This window comes from Carassius gibelio, chromosome A15, assembly GCF_023724105.1.
Source record: "Carassius gibelio isolate Cgi1373 ecotype wild population from Czech Republic chromosome A15, carGib1.2-hapl.c, whole genome shotgun sequence".
NCBI classification, from domain to species: domain Eukaryota; kingdom Metazoa; phylum Chordata; class Actinopteri; order Cypriniformes; family Cyprinidae; genus Carassius; species Carassius gibelio.
In genome coordinates this window covers 5,121,601-5,138,480 of record NC_068385.1, presented here as the reverse complement: position 1 = coordinate 5,138,480, position 16,880 = coordinate 5,121,601, and the positions used below count along the sequence as shown (strand labels likewise).

Sequence of the window (16,880 nt, the reverse complement as noted above, 5' to 3'; positions counted from 1 at the left end):
CATCCACATGATTGTTTGCATATTGACTAAAAGTAATCATCAAGTATCATCATATCAGTATTACTCAAAGTAATTGAAACCTATGTTAAATGATAAGTTTTAAAAGAAGAAACAGAAATAAATATTTAAAAATATTTAATATTTTACCTCTAAGGGGTTCAGCTGAAAAAAATAAAAATAAAAATAAAATAAAAGTTTAGGAGTGCCTGGCCTAACAAAACATGCACAAAGAGTTACCTTCGTTGCTTCATGTATATGATGACTCCAACAAGTATACAAACCAGAAGGAACACAAGTGATGGCATTACAATGTAAAGACCAATAGTCTCCAGTCCAGTGAGCACTGGGTATGCTTTGTAATTATTTGTTTCAGTAATTTTTTTTTTATGGAAGTCCTGTAAACAGGAAGTGCCACCCTTAATTAAAAACACACTCTTTTGGAACAGGGTGGATACTGCTGATTTCCATATTCATTTATACTCTATTTTTCTCACCCCTTCAGTCCTGTTCTTAAGCACTTCAGCACGTTTGACATCCTTCAGTTTCTCATGTTTCGTTCCTGTTTCATTTGTCCCTGATTTGTTGTCATTCCTGATTAGGTTGCAAACCTGTTTCTAATCTTGTTTTCACTAACCTTTCTACTTTTCATTCATTCTGGAGCTGCTATTGTGCCTGATGGGTTTATACTTGTTTCCTTTTACAATCATGGTAACAAAGATTATTATTTCTAAAAACATTTGGTTTAATCACATTATGTTCATGCAGATTTCTGTCAATACTAACAGTGTAAGAATTTTATACATTGGTGCAAATTTGTTTCACAACATGCAGCATATTTTATAAACTTAGCATGCAGAATGATATTGGTAAGTATAATGAGCTGATAAATCATCAAGATGCTATATAGGATGGAATGTTTATATTTATAGTTATTTTTTCACAAAAATGCTGGAAAGTGTTGATAAATGGCAGAGTAGAACAGAGACAACAACATTAATAAAATCAGTTAAGTCAACACAAGCTACAGAGTCAAAAAGAGTGATTACATTTGAAAGCATACAGTCTGATTAATATTATTTTGAGCATTAAAAAAAAAAAAAAAACTTTGTTGAACTTTGTGTTGTTCATTATCATCAGATATTTCCATACACGTTGAGATCTTCCATGTTGGAGTAAACAGCCCCATAATCATAACCCTTAATGTAATATAAAAATAAAAATAAGAAAAAGGACAAAGAAGTCAGTCAATAACATATTCTGGGGCAGCTTTTGAAATCATAGAAATCATTTCCAGTTGAATATAAGTAGAAATAAAAATATACTCACTGAGGATTTTGGCTCACTGAGGTGCATGGTGAAAAAGAATAGAAAAAAAAACATGAATGTCTGTATTCATCATCATGGCAACTGTTGAGTTAAAGTTATCAGGAAGAAACTAAAGTATGATTTTAGGCCTTTAAGGGGTCATGAATTGACAAATCAATCCACATAAGGGTCATTGTGATATAAAAACATCAGTAAGTTTCAGAACTCAAAGTTCCTCATTAGTGCAGAATCTATTTCTTTATGTTCTAAGTACAGTAGCATGAGCATCAGAAGTAGAACAGGGCATCTGTGTAGTGTTGGAGATTTGCAACGCTGCATCCAGTGTACACAGAATCATGATTGTAATTGGTTGGTGTTGAACTGCACTACTGTGCTCGCATCCAGGTTCAAAAACAGGACAGAACTTCTAAATTACTTCTAAGTGATGAAAAAATCTTGCTAACATTGTAATTGGCCCTCAAAGAACATTATAAAAAGTAGAAGAAAAAATGCATTTCATGGCCCTTTTAAGAAACATAGATGTGGTTCAATGCACTGACCTCTTTGGTGATGGCATAAGAGGTTTGCAGAAAGGCTTGTTTCCTGACACTGTACAAATGTTGTTTGTTCTGTGAAGAGAGTTTCATTAGTCAGTGGGGGATAGATGCAAAAAATGTGTGATGCTGTGAGGGATTGTTTTTAACATGTTTAAATGCTTTCTCTGTTCAGTGTGCAAATGCAATTGTAGAACATTTGAAAAAAATGATTTCCTCTTAATATTTCAACACTGTGGTGCGAAATGACGGCCTGAGTGGCTGAAGTGTAATGTTGCGAGGAAAATGAAGAAATGATTTTCATAGTTAATTAAATGTACAGCACAATCAATAACTGAATCAATATTCACCTGTACATTTTATTAACGTTAATTATCAGTCATATGTGTACTTTATGTATAAAAACTACTTTCTTATGGAAATCCTTTTTGTTATTATTTTTTAATGAAATACTGTCCTGAAGATTTTAATAATGAAACGCATGAAATGAATACAAAAATATGAATATTCATAACCCAGAAAATCAGCTCCAGACGCTCCGTATGATGAAAGATGTATCGTTTAAGTAGTTTGAGTACAAATGTAATACAAATTATAATTATACGTAGAATTATATTTTCAACCTGCCTTTGTTCAAGCCTCATATGTCTTCGAGTAGCATCTCCAGTGTACCTGTTGATGGCACTAGTTAGTGAGTGAAGTGACATTCAGCCAAGTATGGTGACCCATACTCAGAATTTGTGCTCTGCATTTAACCCATCCGAAATGCACACACACAGAGCAGTGAACACACACACACACTGTGAGCACACACCCAGAGCAGTGGGCAGCCATTTATGCTGCGGCACCCGGGGAGCAGTTGGGGGTTCGATGCCTTGCTCAAGGGCACCTAAGTCGTGGTATTGAAGGTGGAGAGAGAGCTGTTCATGCACTCCCCCCACCCACAATTCCGTCCGGCCCGAGACTAGAACTCACAACCCTTCAATTGGGAGTCCAACCCTCTAACCATTAGGCCACGACTTCCCACAGTTAGTTCATTTGAAATAAATACTGACACTAACCTTTCTGACCTTTCTCTGGTATACTTGCCTTTTATCGCTTCTGTCAGACGTTCTTAAACGACTGAGAGAGAAACGTTAAATTTAGTCTCAGGAACAAATACAAAGATACAAAGAGAAAAATATAAGTTAAGTTACCTTGATAATCTGTTCCAAACCGACCTCCTACATCAGAGAACAGAGTTAAAATTGCTAGTGTATTATAAATCCAAAGGTTTTAACATTAATTAATAAGGGAAAATTAACAATTAAATGTCATACTGTACATACAGTACCTCCGTTCAGATTGTGACCCTTGCATATCTGGATGAAGCTGTCTACAATCAGTAATGAGAATGTAAAAGTGAAATACAGTTTTACTTTGGCGTTCTTGCTGTTACATTAGAATGGTTAAGAATGGTACCATCTCACATTCTTTGACCCAAAGTTCGGGATGATCTGATAAAGTTTCTAGAGTTCCAAAAAGTATGTCTTTGACAAAATGTAAGTTACAAGCAGAAATCAGTGCAACTTTGACCTGCTGGTGGCTCTAGATGGTTTGACTTAAGCTCCATTTGGAGGAGATTAGTTTTACAATGGTAGATGCAGCAATTTTACTGTCTGTCATGTTATTAACCAATTTACAAAGGTTAAGAAATCTCTTACTACCAGAAGTGGGAGGGGTAACTTCATATGTGCACCGCCGTCTCCTCACTGTCATCATGTGCATTCCACATTGCTTCCTGTATATACTAAGTTGCTTATAATACAGGATGTTTATAATATATTGCTTATTATATCAGTTAGGTCCACTGAGATTGCACATCTTAGAAGCTCTAGTAATAACTGTTCAACCCCACCTTTCCATGTAAAACTATTCCCATCTGGATAAGGCTATAGAGACCTAAAATTATTTAAAAATGTAAGAACATTCTAAAATATAAGTAAAATAATAATAATAATAATAATAATTCATACCTGTGTCGCATTTTATATATGAAGACTCCCACAAGTACACAAATGAGAACGAACACAAGTGTGGGAGCAATGATACTAGACCCAATAGTCTCCAATCTAAGCCCCTGAACTCCTATAATACAATTATTGTTAAAACGATTGACAGTCACATCATGAAATACAGTTTCTATTTGACCAATCATATTATAAATGGACCAAAGCGTCTAACATGCACAAGGCAATCCCATTAACATCAGTCTGTACTTACTTCTAATATTCAGGAAGCCAGTGTTTTCCTGTGTTATACCGCCCCAAAAGTTGGCAGTGCAGACAATTTCATCTTTCTCTTCATATCCAGTTGGAATAAAGGTCACAGCAGACACTGTTTCCCAGACGCCTCCACCCATGTGACGGTGGCTGATAGTTTCTCGGGCTGTTGGGACGCTCCAGGTGATTTGGGGAGGGTGAGAAGAACATGTGTGGTTGACTGAGCATTTGACAGCGATGCGTGCCTTGGGCTCGATGTCTTCAGGGAGGGATGACATCACAGGTTTGTCGGGAGATTCTTTATATTAAAAGACACAAAGACATTATATTTTTTTTGGAATGTGATGCATGAAATACAGTTATTCTAAAGGTTGTTGTTAAGTTTTCAGAAGTATGCTAACCTAAATGTTTAGTTATATTTCCTCACCCTCCATAATAATGGACACACAGCTGTTGTTGAAGATGTATTTCCTGTTTCCTTTTTCTGCCCGGAAGCAGAACGGCCCGTTGTCATGAGTTTGCACATTATCCATCTCCACAGTACAGTTATGTTCATCCGGGTTTCCGAGGAGTCTTGTGCGGCCTTTGAAGTTGTTCAAGACATCAACTGGATCCGTGTGGAACATGTAGCCACCTCCATCAGTGTCCCAAAGAACCCGAAGACGAGTGACATATTCCTCCATCTTGAAACTACACGGTATTACCACACATGAATGAGGCAGTGCAGTGATATTGGGAATCACATCTGCCTCATAGTGGAAATGAGCTAAAATGATATATATATTATAGTGGATTAATAAATATTATTACATAACTGAAGGTATTGTTGCTTTTATTATCAAATGGCCTATGAGTACAGGACAATAAAATAAATAAGAAAATTTGGTGCCGGGGGAAAAACCCACATACTTTCATTCAGGATCTGGACTGGTTTCTTATACTCTGTGAGAGAATCAGTAGAAAACAATAAGTAACAATAAGTTTTCTGAGGCGGTTGTATTTATGGTTTTGGCGCAAATGAATTGTCATGTCAATGTCAATTTTAATTATATAGCACTATTAAGCACAACATAAGTTGATGCACAATGAAAAAGAATATGATAAAACAGAGAAAAAGACATAACAGATGATAGAGAATACTGACAAAAAAAGGTAATTATCATAAATAATATGCTAAACCAAAGAAAAACAGATAGCGATAATGCCGATCTAATCCTGAAGGGTAGAGCATTCCACTGTCTGGTGGCAGCTAATAAGAAAGCGTGGTCACCCCTGCACATTAGCTTCGACTTTGGGATACATAACAATCTCTGGGTGGATGACCGGAGAGACAAGACTACACATTATTGAAAATTATTTCAGTTTTACGGCCCAGCTTTCACATCAGACAGGCAAGTAATTTGTGTTTCAATACCACTCTGTTTTTAAGGGCAAACAGATTTGAGTATCATCTGCAAAGAAATGGAACAAACCATGCGTCCTAAAAAATGTTAGCAGGGCCATGCTTTCTGAAAATAGTCCTATTTAAACCTTAGAAAGCATACTTTACACAAGTATGTGAACACAGTTAACACGCATCAATACTCAAGAGGGCGAAAGAGTTTCCTTTAAATGTCTGTGACATTAAGCCAGATGTGTTATAGTTTAAGTAAGCAGGTCAGAAATAAGGCACAACACAACAAAGCAGGATCAGGCAGAGCAGCACCAAACAGGTAGCAACATCAATACTCATACATCAGTCAACAATTAACAAACCAGCACAGGACAGCAGACACAAAGAGAATAAATAGGGAGACTAACGCGGAGGGTAATGAGAGAGACACAGATGGAATCACTGAAACAATAATGAGGTAACAAGATAGGCAGGGTCAGATAATAGACAGAAGAGCACGTGGCACAAACAAACACACAACAAACAATGTGCTCTCACAAAGACAGTGTCCTCTGGTGGCCATTTAGGCCACACCAGCTGAAGACTGTGACATTTAGTTCTTTATATCTTTTAAAAAATAAAAGTAGAAATCAAAATAATTAGAAAACAAAGACAGATTTACAAAGACTAAATTACTCACGTTGTACACGTAAAACAACAGAAGCTGAAACGTCTCCTCCAGAAAATTTTGCAGTGCAAATCAATTTCTTCCCATGATCTTCTTTTACACCCAGAAAGGTTATGATGGAATAGCTGTTCTGATTGTTTTTGTTCCCCTTTGTGACTTGCATGTTCTTATAGTTCCATGTGATGGTTGGATTCTCTTTCTGGCAGGAATGATGGACGTTACAAGTGAAGCTCCTTGCGACACCCTCTGTGACATCTGCCAGTTCAGGCTCAATCGTTATTTCATTATGAAAACCTGAAATTTAACTGGAATCTTGTAAAAGGTCCAACTGCTATATTTAAAGTGAATTTATAACTAACATAACAAAGCAGTTCATATTTGTGCCTACTTACATTTTGACCTTTTGACCTCTGTAGCTGTCGCTTTTATGCCACCATAATGTGTTACTGAACACATAATAGTCAAGCTTTCTGCCCTTATCACACCTGTGCGTGTCAGAGTTCTTTTCCACAGGCCGTTTTTAATATGTTCATCCTTTGTTTGATAAGATCCTTCTGCACCATTCAGAGTGATTGTTGGTTTGCTGTATGGACACGTGTGGAAAGTTGAACATCCTACTGTGATGGCGTCACCCATTCTCTCACCTCCATAAATACTGATGCTAGGCTGCTGTGGACTTGCTATAATTTACAGAAACATTGGTACATTATATCATTTTAAAAAAGTGGCCCCAACAAGTATTTAGACACATATCTGAATTTCACTGCATTAGATACAAGACTGATCGGCATCTACCAGGAATAAATAAATAAATACATTTGGCTAGAGATTTTCTAAGAACTAACTTCCCTTTTCTTAGACACGTTTTTCATTTTTTATTATTTTTACCAGTTAGTCTTGAGGTCATTTTTCATGATGTATGAAATTAGTTCCTCTATTAATCAACATATGAACACCTTTTACAAAGCTGTACAGCGCGAAAGTATCCAAGACTCTTTGTATTCATTTGAACAATATTTTGCTTTACATTTTAAATTAATTCCATAAAATGTTATAACGGTATGTTTGATGTTTTGAAAATACATAAACTTGGAAGAAGCATTTTCTTATGTCAATTGTTACTAACACACAATATTTCGCAACAGTCACAGGTTTTATTGTGTAAGTAATTCAAGAATATTTACATACCATCAACGAGAACTGTAGAGGTGACATCATAAAATGCGTAGGTGCGCCATCCAACATTTTCAGGGTCAATCCATGCATATATTTTCTCTCCATGGTGGGACTGTTCCAGTCTGGTAATCAGCAGACTGCATTCACCTGATTTTCTATATAAATCAGTTTTACCTTTGAATTTATCAATGACATTGTTTGCATGCAAAGGATCGTAAACTAAAGGATAACCTCTAGAGACCCACTGATACCACACAACTCTATTTGGGTCTTTGGGTGGGTATGATGTGTAGCTGAAAGAACATGGTATGACCAGACAGGAACCTCTGAGACCGTGAATTTCCTTTGGGATTCTCACTTCCCATCCCACAGCATCATATAGTAGAACACCTGTGGGACAAATGTTTAAAGTGTGTTACAAGTGTGGTAGATTAATGAAAACAGCATGTCTCTCTCTGTAATTATTATAGGCTATGAATAAATGGATTAGAAACATCCATGGACTCATCATGGGTGAAAAAGTTGATATCCCTTAATGCACAGCTCTATTTTTGACATCGGCTTGTCAGATGTTCCATTTCGTCTATTGCTAGTTATCACTGTCAATCATAGAAATGATTCACCGTGTAATTTAGCAGATACACTTGCAATTTTTTTTTCACTCGCATTTGGCATTCCTGAAACAGTATACATTGACGTTTGGCCCCTAGACAAACATAACTTCTTCAAACTGTAGTAGTAAGTATGTAAAGACACTGAGTAGGCACTTCCTTTATAGCACAAATGGCCGAGCTCAATCACGTGAAAACTTCTGATATAATCAGCTCTGATTGGCCAGTACTTGCAACAGAGATGCCTGTGATTAGCTACAATACTCAATGCTGCAAAAACACGTTGTAAATAGAAACATTTGGTTTTATCATTTAAAACTAGAGCGTGCACACAAAAACACACAAGAGAGTTTGAAAGCAATTTATTTCGATCCAGACAGCAGATAAATCCGAGCCAGATACATTTTCAGACCGGCAAATCCACGTTACAATCACTGTAACACGGATCCAGCCCGGGCACGTATTCAGTGGGTGGGAACTACACTCACAGAGTGAATCCGGTCACGTCCGTCATTTTTTTTTTTTTTTCTGGAGTTCAGAACTGAAGATGTCAAGACGGTCAATGCAGATACAGACTGCTTGCTTTTATCCACAAAAACCTCACTAAGGTATGTCACACTGAGCTATCAAACTGCTCTACTAATAAAATAATTTCTTATTAAACTGTGTACTTGCGTTTTTGGGTTTTTATTGATCCTTAGATCTGTGTCAGATTTTAATGCTGGTTAACACTAAGGCCTATGTTATCAGAGGACTTGCTAACATGAAGAAAACGTCCAGAGGTCTGTAAATATACACAATTAACACATTTTTACTTAATTAATGTTACTTAATTTAAACTTTAGTCATTTTATTAATTATTATTGTACAAAGGTTCAAGGATGGAAAGGAAGAGGACGAGGGGTTGGCTTGACTTCTTACGGTTTTATTAAAATAAACAATTATCTAAACGGTGTCACTCACACCGGCAACAACAAAAACTCTTCAGACTTCTGGGTTGCGGCTTCCGGCTCGTGCGCTCATCAGCAGTCCTTCTCTCTCTCAACTACTCCGGTTTCCCCTGGCATTAAATACTCTCTCCACGCCAATTACTAAAACAAGAGACAGGTGTTGATTATTTCCGTTCAACCCGCTCACTCACGGTTCGTCTCCCGACTCTCTCTCATGCTGCAGGCTTCGCTAAACCATGCCTCCACCTCCACATACCCCCACTGCCCGACTCAGGCCTGGAAAGGAAGTCGGCTGCAGCCATCTGAACACCTGGTTTGTGGATCACTTTGAACTTAAAAGGCTGTAGAGCCAGATACCACCAAGTGATCCGCGCGTTGGTATCTTTCATGCAGTGGAGCCATTGCAGGGGGGCGTGGTCCGAACAGAGGGTGAACTCTCATCCCAGGAGATAGTAGCAGAGGGTGGGGAGGGCCCACCTGATGGCAAGGCATTCTTTCTCAATGGTGCTGTACTTAGTCTCTCTCCAAGAGAGCTTACGACTAATGTACAGCACCGGCCGTTCCTCTCCCTCAATCTCCTGTGGCAGGACTGCCCCCAGCCCCGTCTGACGCGTCTGTCTGCAATGGAGAGAGAAATTAGGATCGTGTAACAACGGCCCGCCACATAGAGCAGCCTTCACTTGGGTAAAGGCCTGCTGACACGGCTCCGTCCACTGGACTGTATCTGGTGCCTCCTTTTTAGTAAGGTCAGTCAAGGGGCTGGTGAGGTCCGAATAATTAGGCACAAACGTCTATAATATCCCGCCAGCACCAAGAACTGTCTCACCTCCTTTTTGGTCTTGGGACGTGGACAGGTCGCAACCGCGGGTGTCTTGTCAATTTGGGGACGCACCTGCCCATGCCCCAAGTGGAAGCCCAGATACCTTACTTCCACACACCCAACCGCACACTTTTTCGGGTTGGCCGTGAGTCCAGCCCCTCTCAGTGACCTCAAGACCGCCCTCAAATGCTGCATATGCCGCTGCCAATCATTACTATAAATATATCGTCCAAGTAGGCAGCTGCATATGCAGCATGGGGTTGCAGGATCTTGTCCATGAGCCGCTGAAAGGTGGTCGGATCCCTGAACAACCCAAACGGAAGGGTAACAAATTGGTGTAAACCAAACGGCGTTGTGAAAGCTGTCTTTTCTTTAGATAAAGGAGACAAGGGGATCTGCCAATAACCCTTTTTTAGCATCTCGTCAATCCGCGGCATTGGATACGTGTCGAATTTCGACACAGCATTCACCTTGCGGTAATCCACACAGAAATGGACTGAGCCTGCAGTCTTGCTACGTCAGTGAGCTGGGACGGCGAGAGGTGATCTCCACCTGGGGCCAGGGGGAGGGATTGAGATTTGACATTTGCTTCTGGTCCAAGATCTTCCTCTTCACTAATCACCATCGCCAACATCACTGGCTCCACCTCCTTCCATTTTTTGAGGAGATTGAGGTGATATATTTGACGTGCCCCATTCCTATCCGACCGTATAACCTCATAATCGAGCTCTCCGACTTGTCGTGCGACCTCAAACGGTCCCTGCCACCTTGCCATTAATTTGGAGCTTGATGTTGGGAGCAATACAAGTACTTTCTCTCCCGGAGCAAATTTGCGTAACTTAGTGCCCCTGTTGTACAGCTGGTTCTGTTTGTCCTGAGCTTGTAACAAATTTTCCCTTGATAGCCGCCCCAAAGTGTGGAGTTTTGTTCTCCCTCGGGGCTGCGGTCCGTAGAGAAGCTCAAAGGGGGAAAACCCCGTGGAGTGGAGCTTGCTGGACTCTCCCACGGCGAACAACAAGGGTTTTAACCACTTATCCCAATTTTTGGTGTCTTCCTGCATGAATTTACAAATCATTGACTTAAGCATGCAATTAAAGCGTTCGACCAGGCCGTCGGTCTGTGGGTGATAAATGCTGGTCCGAATCGATTTAATGCCCAATAATTCATAAAGTTTGTGTGATGTACGTTACATAAATGCCATGCCTTGATCGGTGAGGATTTCTTTTGGAACCCCCACCCGGGAGAGTATAAGAAACAGTGCGTCCGCCACACTCTTAGCCGAAATGTTGCGGAGGGCCACTGCTTCAGGATATTGTGTTGCATAGTCGACTATGACTAATGCAAAACGATGTCCACTTGCGGATCGCTCTAATGGCCCAATGAGGTCCATGCCAATTCTCTCGAAGGGGACCTGCATTAATGGGAGGGGGCGCAATGGCGCTTTTGGGGTGGCCGGTGGGTTTACCAACTGGCATTCAGGACAAGACGCGCAACACCTGCGCACATTCTCGTGAATGCCCGGCCAAAAAAAACGGGTCATGAGGCGATTTAGTGTGGCAGCCTGTCCCAGGTGGCCCGCCATTGGATTAGAATGAGCCTGGATAAGCATTTCCCTGCGGCTCCTTGGAACTAACAATTGGGTTGTATCTTCTTTTGTCCGAGCGTCTTGGGTCACCCGATACAACCGATCTTTTAAAAGTTGATGGTACGGACCTGTTGGAATGCATGTTTCAATGTTTCATCCCTAGACTGCTCCAGGGGAAAGTCATTGCGCTCCGAGAGACCCCATCTCTTGACTTCACGTGGTTCCCCTGAAGCAGAGCCCGGCGGTCCCGGCTCAGTTTCTCCCACCTGAACCTGCGTGCCCCCATTCCGGGGCTTATTTCCCCAAGAGGCATCTGCGCACAGAGACCCCAATAGAGCCGCGAAAGCAGGCCAATTCGTAACCAAAATTATCGGATGCCAGAGGTGCGGACTAATGGCCACCTCGAAGCTATGCTTTTGACCCTGCAATTGGATAACGACAGGCATTACTGGATATTCCACTACATTCCCGTGTACACACCGCACCTTAACCACGCGACTGGTATCCAATGCCCCCGGTTGAATCAGGCTTTGATGGATCGAGGTTTGGTTACATCCTGAATCCACCAAGGCCGAAAATATACCCCCCTTGATACTCACAGGTATTTGGTATTCGCCGGCCTGACCGGGGGTGACCTGCAGGACGTCCGGGACCCGAATCATTGTCCCCACCTCCATCATTGGACATTGGTCCACAAAATGGTCCGGATCCCTGCAACACCAACAGGCCAGCCCAGACCTTCCCCCCGCCCCAGCGACAGGGAGTGAGTTGAATGATTGGAGTGGAGAGAGCGGAGAAACCGAAGCGCTGTCCCCTGCGGCGGCCATGGTGGACCGGGTGGCCGGGACCTAGGGAGAGGGACAGGGCGAGAGAGGGAAGGAGGGGGGAGAGAGAGAGGAAGACAGGAGTCCCGGAGCTTTTGGACACGCTGGATGATGGCCCTTTTCAGGTCGTTGAAGACCAGGAGGTTCGCCACCGGGAGATGTTGCGCGGCCACCTGGGCCTCGCCCGAGAGCAGGGGGATGAGGCGCATTGGCCACTGTTCGCGGGGCCACCCGCATGTTTCCGCTGACCTTAGGATGTTGTTCACGATGCAGGACCGCGAGGGATGCGATGATGTCCGCAAGTGGCGTGGAGGACGGGTTTTGCATGGCGGTGGCGGCCCTTCTTCCTTCCTGAGTTTCGGCACCAGTGTACAAAGGTTCAAGGATGGAAAACCCCCTAAATTTGCTCATTCAAACACACCCCCACATGTCTGCTACATTATGTGGAAATATTTGCGTAATACCACCCAAATGTTCACGCAAAGAAAGAAGATGTGGTTTCAGTAACCACAGTGAGTGTTGAAGCAGCCATGTCAGGTAGATGCTGTGTGTTAGGGTGAGAGCAAAAGCACTTTATTTTGCCTCTGAAAGGAATCTTTATAATTACTTACAACAGAACAGCAACATATTTTATGGACAACCCTCTTGTGAACCTAATAGGAGATCATTCTGACTTTGCTACGAACAATCTAGCGCTTCTGAATCAGCTACTGTAAGTATGTTTTGTTATAAGTTTTAGTATTTGCTATTGAATGTTCAAATGCAGAGTTTTGTGCATGTGTGTGTGTGAGAGAGAAAGGGTCACACAGTAGAATCAGCGGTCTTAAATGTCTGTGGCTGGTGTACTGCAAACACATACAGTACGAGCTTCCTCACTGCATCTTTCACGCAACTCTGTTCCTCTTTCGGGCTTGAGCTGATGGTAAAACTAAGGACAATGATGTGTTGTTGTTTTTTTACATTAAAGCATGTCAATATATTCTATAACACTAAATACACAAAATAATGATCTTTTAAAAAGCATCAAATGAACTCTTTAAATGTCTATTATTTTACATTTAGACTGTAACAGATTTCCTACCAATCATGCCTTTTTCTCTTTTTTGTTTAAAATATCGTGTAATTGTGACCAGCTCTGTTCAGTTAATGATAGCTACTTTCTCCATTTCCAGTAAGTAACAATTATATTTATTTTTTGGTCCATATTGTTAAATATAATTATTTTGAATGTATTTATTTATTTTTGCATAAACACAACATTGTGTAGTGCTCACATGGTACTTTTGGCCTTCATAAACAATTGTTTTTAAATAAACAAATGGAAGGAGGCACATTGTAACTCTAAACTCAATTTTTCTAAACTCAGCATTTCAGATGCTGTCATATCCTACAACCAACAAATCATAATAAACAATTTATTCAAATATTATTAATAAAACTAATATTAATTATATAAATATACTAATATACTAATATTAATGAAAATAAGCTATCATTAAAAATGTTATTTATTGCACCATTAAGGTTCTTTGTAGCACTTTTAATTCATTGTTCTTTATGGAAGCCTATAAAAAGGGTTCTATTTAGCACAAAAGGGTTCTGCTATTGTTACAAGCTGAAGAAACCTTTCTGGTACTGTTTAGAACCATTTTTCTTAAGAGTGTACAGTGTTATTATGTTAAATCAAAATTATGTTGGCTAAGAATTCCTTGGCTGATCTCACATAAATACAGAATTGTTTTAGCAACCAACTTCAACATTCTAATAATGCATGGCCTTAAATTTAGCCACAGACTTACTAGTCTGCTAGTCTACAGCAACATTCTTTTTAATACTATATACACTTGTCAGCTGCCTTTATTATATGAAGAAGTGAGGAAAACATGCTATACCTTGTAAAAGCAAATGAAGTAGCAGAGGTCCCATCATGTTTCCAGGTTGGCCCTGAGGTGAAATCAAAAACAATTGTTGTTTTAAAGAGACAATGTCTAGGTGCACATCCTAAATGGTTCTTTTCAATTTTTGAATGCTATCAATAGAATTTTGACCACAAAATCAAGAAAACGGGATGCTAAAATTTATAGAAAGTAAAATCTTGAGTAATTTGTTTATCCTACGTTATCAAAAAAAATCACTTTTAAAATGATACATCAATTGTAATATATTCTTATCATTTTTATACATACCTTGTTGGCAGTCTGACTTGCAAATAAGTCAACTGGATGAAACATCTACTGCAAAATGTGAGAAAAAAATATCAAGAAGTGTGACCTCTATAGACTCCGAGTCATAGAAAATAGAGAAGGGGTTTGTTGGTGTTTTTTTTATTTTTATCTGGGGCTGGGGTGTTAGAATTGCTGAAAAAAAAAGTTACTCATGACAGAAGCTATACATATTACAAGAAAGGCCTTTGACGATGGCATATAAGGTTATAAAGCCTAATTTCCTGACGCTGCACAACTTCATTTTCACACTGAATATGCATTGAATACAAGAAGAAGTGAAAAGTTATGCTCTTTTATGGTCCACCCAACTGCCTCAATGAAGGCATCCAGTGGTGGATGAAGTTTTGCTGCAAATTTGCTCTAATTGGCCTAGGGCTGGGTGAAAATCGATATATTGAAATCACAGTAAAACTGTCAATAACAATTATAAACTTTGGACATTTTTACTCTTTATGAATTGTTCTAACAGTAAACAGCATAAATAAAAGCAACAACCAGTCAGTGTATGTTACTAACAAGTCTGCATGTTGTGTCTGTGTAAATGAATACCATAGTTTCATCTGACATACGATGGAAGATGGACGGAAACACAAGTCTTTAACGGAGCGTGTGAAATTTGACTGTGTCAATCTGCACTGATTATATATATATAGAAGATGGGGCCAAAAAACTTAAAATGGAACGTGAAATCTAACTATTTTAACAAGTAGGCCAATAATTTGATTTTGACTGCACTATATAAAGTTTTACTGCACTATATAAACTAACAAAATGTTAACAATAGGCATGCTAATAAGCAACTAGTTATTAGTGAGAATTGGACCGTATTACCATATATATATACCACATACTTTGGATGGAAAGTTCTTATCTGTTTTTATTGTTATGCTTATGGTTATGTTCTCACACAAATATGCTGGAAAACATTGATAAAAAGCAGCAAATAGCAGAGACAACAACAGCGATGTAAAATCAACACAAGTCAACAACAAACTCAATATAACCATCTTGACAGAGTAAGAAAAGCAGACTGGCTGATTGGTAAAAAAAAAAAAAAAAAAAAAAAAATATATATATATATATATATATATATATATATATATATCATCTTCCGTTTGTATGTATTTTGAGCATAAAAAAATAAATAAAAAATAAAACTGTGACACACTTCATCATCATTAGACGTTTCGTTGAGTCCATCCATGTTGGTGTATTCAGCATCAGAATCATAACCATTAATATATTTGTGAAAATAAAAAGGATACAGAGGTCAGCCAATAACATATTTTATGGCAGCATTTGAAATCATATAATCAGAATAAGTTTTTGACTGTTTAATAATGGGATACTCACGGAGTAGGATTTAGGTTCACTGCTGTGCATGGTGAAATATAATAAAAAATAAATACAAAATACAAAAATTCACATAAATTACTGTAATCATTATGGCAACTGTTATGGTAAATACTCTTTGAAGTGGTACAGTAATTTTTATTACAACGGTTCAAAAACTAAAAATTTAATAGTCTTATTTTGCTGTGTAACAAATGTGTTTCAAATGCATCTGTACCTCTTTGGTGATGACATATGATGTTTAGAAAACCTTTGTTTGTCACCTCCTCAACTCACCTCAGGATTGCCCATCTCAGTCCCTGCTTCACGCTCTCCTGCTGTCTGGTTTCGTGTGGCTTTCTGTTTATTCTCTGATGTTCTGTTGTGAACTTGGTTCATTAAATCTTCATTGCACTTGTGTATGACAAAGTTCTGCGAGAGTGATTGGAGAGCGGATGACTCTTTGAGCATTTTAATCATGCTCACGGTACTTTGTCATACACTGATTGGTCTGTGCAGTGCCAATGCATCTCATTTCATTGTACAGTGGACAGTGTTGGGGTAGTTACAAAAAAATGTAACTAGTTACTTCTGTAAATTGTAATGAGATTACTTTACTAGTTACTGCATATGGAAAGTAACTTCACTACTTATTACATTAGTTTACTTTTTTTAGGGCCCTATAAAATCCATTTAATTTTTCCAAATTCCGTTTTCCGTAAAAACAATTCTGGATTCAATCGTTTTCTGATTTATTTTATCAAGTCCTTTTTAATGGTTAAATTTAATTGTATTAATTTAAATCATAACACTTATACATTTTCACAGCTATTTATTAAAAGTAAAAAAAAAAATTACATGTTTAGGGCCCTATGAAATGTTTTTTTTTCTTCACCATATATATACAGTATTGTTCAAAATAATAGCAGTACAATGTGACTAACCAGAATAATCAAGGTTTTTCGTATATTTTTTTATTGCTACGTGGCAAACAAGTTACCAGCAGGTTCAGTAGATTCTCAGAAAACAAATGAGACTCAGCATTCATGATATGCACGCTCTTAAAGGCTGTGCAATTGGGCAATTAGTTGAATTAGTTGAAAGGGATGTGTTCAAAAAAATAGCAGTGTGGCATTCAATCACTGAGGTCATCAATTTTGTGAAGAAACAGGTGTGA

At 39.0% G+C, this 16,880-nt stretch overlaps 1 protein-coding gene and 1 long non-coding RNA gene across 7 annotated transcripts in view; one reads left to right on the top strand and one right to left on the bottom strand.

Annotated features, from left to right (window-relative positions):
* Window positions 1-16,880, top strand: part of LOC128029007 (uncharacterized) — a 76,275-nt gene that overhangs the window by 2,843 nt on the left and 56,552 nt on the right. The window lies entirely within an intron of this gene.
* On the bottom strand, window positions 354-14,550 carry LOC128029003 (sialoadhesin). Of its 6 annotated transcripts, XM_052616430.1 has the most exons (16): window positions 14,333-14,550; window positions 14,039-14,090; window positions 7,369-7,746; window positions 6,573-6,860; window positions 6,193-6,474; window positions 5,030-5,062; window positions 4,548-4,886; window positions 4,122-4,418; window positions 3,875-3,986; window positions 3,193-3,234; window positions 3,056-3,082; window positions 2,949-2,981; window positions 2,487-2,531; window positions 1,866-1,934; window positions 1,327-1,342; window positions 355-1,196 (listed from the first exon to the last, which is right to left on the bottom strand). In XM_052616430.1, the coding sequence occupies exons 1-16, from the start codon at window positions 14,375-14,377 to the stop codon at window positions 1,134-1,136; spliced, it is 2,121 nt and encodes a 706-aa protein (XP_052472390.1). In that variant the 5' UTR covers window positions 14,378-14,550; the 3' UTR covers window positions 355-1,133. The 6 variants fall into 6 exon arrangements, 5 of the variants coding, with proteins under 5 accessions (XP_052472393.1, XP_052472394.1, XP_052472392.1 ...); XM_052616433.1 differs by lacking the exon at window positions 2,949-2,981 and having other exon boundaries at window positions 354-1,196; XM_052616434.1 differs by lacking the exon at window positions 3,193-3,234 and having other exon boundaries at window positions 354-1,196.